Below are 7,798 nucleotides of genomic sequence, written 5' to 3'. Positions count from 1 at the left end.
AATGTCATCCAGTGCCACCACCCGCTTGAAATCCCGAAACCCTACATGGTCAAGATTCTTGACTTTCGTCCCGTCCTTTAGAACAACGCAATTGCCACCATGTAGCCTCCTCGACACAAGCCCCCCAGTAGGATCCAGATGGTCAACCACAAGGTTGACATACTTCTCCTGGGCGGCACTACGATATCGTACACTTTTGAAACCTTCCCCAGAAATTCATCTACGCCTGGTCTCTTCATGATGTGGAGTGGTGCATCATCATTGAATTCCATGCTGAAATCTACAGAAGAGACGAGATCCTTATGAGCGTATACCAGTGTATTGTCTAGATCGAGAATGAGTGTCTTCTTCATGATACCCTAAAAAATGACTCGTATTCCGTGGAAGTGAAGAAGGGCCACAAAAGGTGACCAAAGGTGCCACGTCTGCCCTAAACTCTATCCGACTTGGCCTTTTGTATTCTTGTACCCTACTATTGGCAAAGCCCAAGGGAGCCGGAGGAGCGCGTCGATCCTCAATGCAGCTTAGATTCCAAATCTAGGGCTGCCGTGATCGTCTGGCAAGGGCAGAGGTGAGTGCGCTGCTGGTTTGCGGCCTACTGTTGGCGAGGCGGAAGGAGCATGCAATTGTAGCAAGTTTGTTGTGAATCCATTGACGGACAGCTGATGTGCGCATTCTAGGCTCCAGCCGTTGGATAAGTGCAGTAACGACTCCTCAATCTCTTTTGTGCTTTCAGCAACGACTCACAATGTTAACACTGACCAGAGTCCACCATGGAGAGGAAGAGAGCTGCTGGTCCGAAGAAACTACACACTCAGAAGCGATCCGACGTCATGCTCGAAAGGACCCGCCCACTGGATCCGATTAACCGAGCTCGATCAGGTTGGTCAAAACTTGAAACATCTGCACTTGTCTGATGAAGATCCTCGTTGAAGCAGGAGCAGGAGAAACTGATCATGATGCATCCGCGTTGCAGGCTGCTCCTGACGCTGGTACGAGGAATTCCTTTTGTTGGCTGACACGACTCTTTGCTGGTTTGATTCATGACTTGCAGAATATGTTCGGCAATTCCTCGCAATGGCGCAACGCTTGGAGAGATTCAAGATGCTCTCGGCGAATGTTGTGACCGGGATCGTGGAATCGATCCAAAAGGGAGGGGAGACTCCAGTTGCAGCAGCAGGTGGATACAATAATTTGTCTCTTTGGCATCTTTTCGCTTCTGAGTGGCCCCTTGTCTCTCTTGTCCAGGCCGCTTCTGCAGCAGCTACGAAGTGCTCGCTTGTGTTGGCCAGGGGGCGTCCGGGAAAGTATACAAGTGCCGTAGCAAGGAGGACGAACAAATCTACGCCATCAAAGTCATCAAGGTTCGCACAGCAACGAAGTCCAGAGACCAGGATGTCGCGCTCGTCTTCAAGGAGGGAGAGATGCTCCAGCGCTGCGAACACCCCAACATAGTCGAATACTTCGACATGTGGAAGGAGGAAGGCGAGCCGGGCAAGTCGAAAGTGTACATTGTCATGGAGTTTTGTGGCCGCTCGCTCCAGTCGGTGCTCCTCGGCGGTGAGTCACCACCTGCAGATGCGTTTAGGCAGCTTCTTCAAGCTGTGGCGCATGTGCACGACAACGTGGGTGTTCATCGGGATATAGCACCACACAACATCTTCGTCACAGACGATGGACGCATCAAGCTGGGAGATTTCGGTCTTGGTAGGCAAATGAAACATCTCTTCCATCTCTCATTTGTTGGCTTACAGCTAAAAATAAGGAGTCCATGCTCGAGACCGAAAATATCAAGAAGGGGAGAGCAGTTTACTACTCTCCCCAGCGCCGGAGCAACTCAACCTACACTGACATGCTTGCGCTTGGAGTTATACTCTTCGAACTTCATTGGAGGTGTCCCCCGGACCAGGTTTGGCTGCAGTTTGTGCAACGTGCTTGCTTAGTTCGGTGAATCTGTGTAGGAAAGGGAGTCGGTATTGATTGACGTCCGGGATGGCGTTTTACCAGCAGACTGGGCGTACCAACACCCATCAATTGCGCCCAAGGTGTTGGAGCTGGTCGCAGCAAGACGCGACCAGCGTCCATCCGCGCGCGACATCCTCTGCGATCCTGCCTGGCAATCTGTTTGGTGAGTTTCTTTCATTACTCTGATTCTCTGCTTGGCTTCTAACATGTCTGTTTGCAGCTGATCGTTGTAGTTGTTTAGATTTACTTGCTCCTTTTTGTCATCTTTGTAGTCTTGGTCTTTTTCAGCATGCTGATTTCGATTCAGAAATATGAATTCGTTGCCAGTTCATTGCATTTCTGCCAGGCCGAGTTGTTCTCGATCAAGGTTGCTGAACAACTCAAGGGCTTCCGACATTCTTGTAGTCAGGTTCGGTTCAAGGAACAGGATTGGTAAACAGCACATTGACGGGAGATGCAACAGCGTGGTGTCCACGGCTGGCTTCTTGTAGGGTCCATGCATCTCACCTCAAGTGGGCAGAGATCGAGTGGAAGCTGGAGAGCTATCCCAATTCTCGGGAGATGCGATGAAGAAAATGGCGGGATTGTTGATTTTTGTAGAGAGAATATTCGCACCTTTGACCTGTTGACCTTTTTACAGGGAAACGTTTTCCTACAGGAATGCCGAGTACCTTTTTGACGAGTCTGCAAAATTATAGAAAGAAAGAGTCAAATGGAGAGAGAGAGAGAGAGATGAATTGATCCAGGTTTCTTGTTTCTTCCAAACCAATTGTTAAATTCCACTGACTTCTTAGCATACGTGAATGTGAAGAATAACAAATAATGAAGGTGCTTCCTTAGATTGAGGCATTTGAATAGTATTGAATATTAATGTTAATATGCTAGCCATTGTTTTTTTCATACCTTGAGGAACCAATCGTTAAATTCCACTGATTTCTTTGCATACTTGAATGCAAAGAATAACAAATAATGAAGCTAGGTGCTTGGTTAGATTGAGGCAAGTTTTCAAATAGCTAGAACAAACTTTAACTCTTTTAAGTTGTTTAGTGTTTAACCATCATGACATCAATCTTAAAACACGTCCAGAAGTTGGATTTTGTGCCCTCTAGATTAATGATGTTAATTTTAGACTCTTTGTCAGTGTTAATCCTTGTAATTTATAGGATAATATAGAGTTTCTCAGTTTTATATAGTTTTTCAAATTTTACTTGATACTCTTCCAGTTCTAGATATGAGGCAAAATAAAGAACTTCATAGTTTTTTATATGAAAACTTTAAAGTTGCTAGATTAGAGAATATTCTAGAATATACTTAGATATTTAGGTATATTCTTTATACCTATAAAGCGAAATGTAAAGAAAATCCAAATTAAGAACACTAAAGTATTCACAAATGAAAATCACGATTTAAACATTGTACATTACAACCGTTTTGATCAGCTAAAAACTAATCGCTCAAGTGACCAGCTTAATTTCAATACCAGAATGTGGATATTCAGTACCGCGGTTCCTCTGCTGCAAACGAAAACACGTAAAAATACTTGTAGGGCAGGGACAATAACATCGTCCTATTCATCTTCATTGTTTTTGGTTTAGTGTTGACCACCAAACCTAAGTTGGATATAAACAGCTTTTTGCTTTTTCTTGGACTTTCCAAGAATGTGGATCACTATTGGATTTGTATGGCTGGATCGCATCCCAGTATGCAAATGATCTTGTGCGCCTCATGACACCCAATGTGTGATACATGACTGTCAAGGCGTTTGTGGAGAGTTACTTTGGCTACGACATGACATTTGGGTGTTGTTGCGGGTGTCTTGGTCGGCTTCCCGGTCTTCTTTGCCTTCATGTTTGCCTAATGTATCAAGTACCAGGAGGTAGCTCTTTTTTTCCAATCTCTTTCAGGCTCGGTCAAGCAAAAGTTGTGAGCTCATTACTAGGATGATACACTTTTGAAGCAGAAGAGCTTGAAAACTTGGTGTTCTTTTGGCTTGTTTTACCATTTTGTTTTACACAAGACATGCAGGAAATCCTCAAAAGTCACTTCCATAAACTATTGGGGGGAAAATTATAACATATATTACAAAATACAATAGTCAGTTAAACACAACCCATTCATCATCGAATGGATCTGGGATGTACAATTTGCCTTGCTTCTCCACATTGTCCAATATTCCAGCGATGGGTAACTTCAGTAAAGTCCACACACTTTGGCAGGGCAAGAAGGAAAGGGGCTACATCTGCCAAGAAGTCCCGCTTGAAATCCCGAAACCCTACATGGTCAAGATTCTTGACTTTCATCCCGTCCTTTAGAACAACACAATTGCCACCATGTAGCCTCCTCTACACAAGCCTCCGAGTAGGATCCAGATGGTCAACCACAAGGTTGACATACTTCTCCTGGGCGGCACTAAACACCACGATATCGTACACATTTGAAACCTTCCCCAGAAATTCATCTACACCTAATCTCTTCATGATGTGGAGTGGTGCATCATCGTCAAATTCCATGCTGACATCTACAGAAGAGACGAGATCCTTATGAGCGTATACCAGTGGATTGTCTAGATCAAGAATGAGTGTTTTCTTCATGATACCCTAAAAAATGACTCGTATTCCATGGAAATGTAGAAAAACTTATTCAAATTTTTGTAGAGAGAATATTCGCACCTTTGACCATTCACTCACCACAACAGAACTTGCAGGGGTGAGCTTTTAAGTGTTCTGAAGCTACTCTCTTGTTTTGACTTCCAGGTTCCGTGGATTCAATTCAGAAAGGCCTGTAGGAAAACGTTTCCCTATAAAAGATCAACAGAGTTTCTTTTTGCCTATGGTGGAACCTCAATGCCAAGTACCTTTTTTTGAGGACTCTGCAAAATCATAGAAAGAAACAAACAAATGGAGAGAGAGAGAGAGAGAGAGAGAGGAATTGATCCATCAATTTTATCTGTCTATCTTCTATACCTCGAGGAACCAATCCTTAAATTCCATTGAGTACTACTCTTTTTAAATAATTTTTTGTACTATTTAAAATACACTACTCCTCTTTTTAAATTATTTTTTGTGCTATCTAAAATATATCACAATGTATATTCTAATATATTTCTTAACATACTTGAATGCTAAACATAACAACTAATGAGGCTAGGCACTTGTTTAGATTGAGGAATTTGCATAATGTTAATTGCTAGCTATTGCACTTCAGGACAAATGGTGAGAAATGGTGTCCCCACTAGTCTTTAGTTTTTAAATAGCTAGAACAATGTTTAACTCTCTTAAGTTCTTTTGTGTTTAACCATCAGGCCATCAATCTTAGATGGCTGGATTTTGTGCCCTCTATATTACAGAATGAAACCATGAGTGTGGAGGGCTTAATGATGTTAATTTTAAATTTATTTTTAAGGTTTAAATTGGCATTCTGTTACATGTTAGTGTTAATAAGTGTTAATAGTTTTTCAATATAGATTATTTACATTAGTGATAAGTTAGACAATTAACTTTAAACACTGATTACAAGTTAATTAGAGAAAGTTTAAGAGCCCTTAGATTAGAGAATATCCAAGAATATATTTAGATATCTAGGTATATGACTTTACTCTGTAAAGCAAAATAAAAAGAAAATCTGTAAGTGCATGAAATATGGACATAAAATATAAAAATATGCATATTCAATTAGCTAAATATGTATATTCAATTATTAGTGATCTAAATTGAAACCAATTCAATGGCTATCAAAATCCCATTACGGTAATAATATAAATGGCATTGTAACCATACACTTGAACCTTATATCATCCTCTCCTTTTGGAAGGAAGGAAAGTAGTTATAATTGTTTGGTTGATAGGGATTTGGAGGAATATTAGGTGGAGGAACTAGTGGATCTATAGAAGCTAGTTATTTATGATCCCTTTGTATGAAGTATTTCAGCTATTTTATATGCACAATTTTTAGAGGATTAACCTAATGAATGTTGGGAATATGATTGTAGGTATCGAAAATTACCTATGAATGAGTCATTTCAGATATTTTTTCTTTACTGCCACGACAGCAAGAGGTTGGTATTGCTAGACTCTTTATCAATCTCCACCCAAGCTAATTGAGAAACTGGTCATCATGTATGTACTTATACTAGATAAACATAATATAGGAACTCTTATATGTTTTATGCTGAGCATACTTGACTCAGTATGAGAAGCTCATATGTAACCCCCATTATATTGAGCTTGGTTCTTTAATATTCACTAAATAAGTTTCAAGCTTATTCCAAATACTAACTCTTGGTATTAAGGGTGATAACTTAAAGCATGTTTTCCGAGGTTCCAAATGTGTAGTAGGGATTGTGGGTATGTCAGGCATGGCCAATTAACCTAAGGCATACTCTAGCTTCTGTTTGCATACCTATTTTTATTTTGCATTCGGTTTAACCCAAGTTCTATACCATATTAGCTAGTGGAGTACCCATATCTTTGTGTTAAGCCACTGATATGCTAAAATAGCACTAAACTTTATTTGGCTCTGTTTAGCTCCGTTTTGTGTGTTAATCTTGGCATTAGGATTTGGCATTAAACATAGCTATATATATATATCGAATAATATCATATCACATCTTTGACTAATAAAAAGACATGTGTAGCTTCTTAGTCACATGATAATGTACAATATACTTGTTTAGAATAGAAGAGTCATGGTAAGCGTCTAGAAAGAGTAGAATAAAGATTGAAAGCACTATATTACCTCACCAACTTCATGTGAGTTTTTATGGATGACTTCAGCATCTTTAGCAGCAAAAAATAACATCCCCAACACCTTGAGAAATGCTTCATCAAATGTCAAGAGAACAACATCACCTTAAACCCTGACAAATCTACCTTCTTCGTCAAATCTGGCATCCTACTTGGACACATCATCTGCAAAAAGGCATCTTCATTGACAAAGCTAAGACTCTTGCCATCATCAACATGCAACACCCAACAAACACCACTAAACTACGATCCTTCCTCGGCAAAATGAGATACCATCAACGCTTCATCAAAGATTATGTGAAGATTGCAAAACCCCTTATAGATCTTTTGAAGAAAAATCACATCTACAACTAGACTCAAGATTGCCAACAAGCATTCGACATGCTCAAGAATTCCTTAACAAGGGCTCCAATACTCACCCAACCAAACTAGGACAAAAACTTCAATACACATTGATGCCTTTGATTATGCCATCAGAGCAATACTTTCTCACAAAAGACCTCAAAGACCGACCAATCTACTATACAAGCCGAAGACTCAACTCAGCTGAGATGAACTACACCACCATTGAAAAAGAAGTTTTAGGAATGGTCTATGCACTATAAAAGTTTCGACACTACCTACTTGGCACTAAAGTCAAGAGCATGGTTGACCACAAAGCACTTTTACACCTCCTCAACAAGACCATCTTCATCCGTAGAATTTCCTGATAGTTCTTATTACTTCAAGAATACAACTTCGAGATTATTCACAAACCTGGCAAACAACATGTATAAGCCAACTTTATAACTAGTGAACAACTAAAATACAACATGGATGACTTTCCTGACTCCAACATACTTTGCATCCACACATCATCAACATGGACGAATGACATCTACTACTACCTCATAACAACAATAATACTAAGTCGATACTCCATCTCTAATCACCATAAATAATTTGTCTTAAGGACAAGACCATATTCAGTTGTGGGAGGAAGATTGTACAAAAAAGGACGAGACAATGTACTATGAAGATGTGTACAATTTGAAGAACTCAAGATCTATTCGAAGAAGCCCACTGTGGACAAGCAAGAGGCCACTTCACAGA

The 7,798-nt window shown here is 40.5% G+C and overlaps 1 protein-coding gene across 4 annotated transcripts; it reads left to right on the top strand.

Moving 5' to 3' along the window:
- The first annotated feature begins 457 nt into the window (after positions 1–457).
- On the top strand, positions 458–2,296 carry LOC112343749 (eukaryotic translation initiation factor 2-alpha kinase-like). Of its 4 annotated transcripts, none has more exons than XM_024667752.1 (8): positions 458–698; positions 766–882; positions 936–992; positions 1,055–1,180; positions 1,249–1,707; positions 1,755–1,909; positions 1,962–2,128; positions 2,186–2,296. In XM_024667752.1, exons 2-8 carry the CDS (start codon positions 774–776, stop codon positions 2,187–2,189), a joined length of 1,077 nt encoding a protein of 358 aa, XP_024523520.1. In that variant the 5' UTR covers positions 458–698; positions 766–773; the 3' UTR covers positions 2,190–2,296. The 4 variants fall into 4 exon arrangements, with proteins under 4 accessions (XP_024523520.1, XP_024523521.1, XP_024523518.1 ...); XM_024667753.1 differs by having other exon boundaries at positions 458–703; positions 939–992; XM_024667750.1 differs by having other exon boundaries at positions 458–703.
- Positions 2,297–7,798: the final 5,502 nt, after the last annotated feature.

This window comes from Selaginella moellendorffii, unplaced genomic scaffold (assembly GCF_000143415.4).
Source record: "Selaginella moellendorffii unplaced genomic scaffold, v1.0 SELMOscaffold_192, whole genome shotgun sequence".
Taxonomy (NCBI): Eukaryota; Viridiplantae; Streptophyta; class Lycopodiopsida; order Selaginellales; family Selaginellaceae; genus Selaginella; species Selaginella moellendorffii.
Note: the sequence above shows the minus strand (reverse complement) of the source record. Positions and strands in the feature narration are given on the sequence as shown.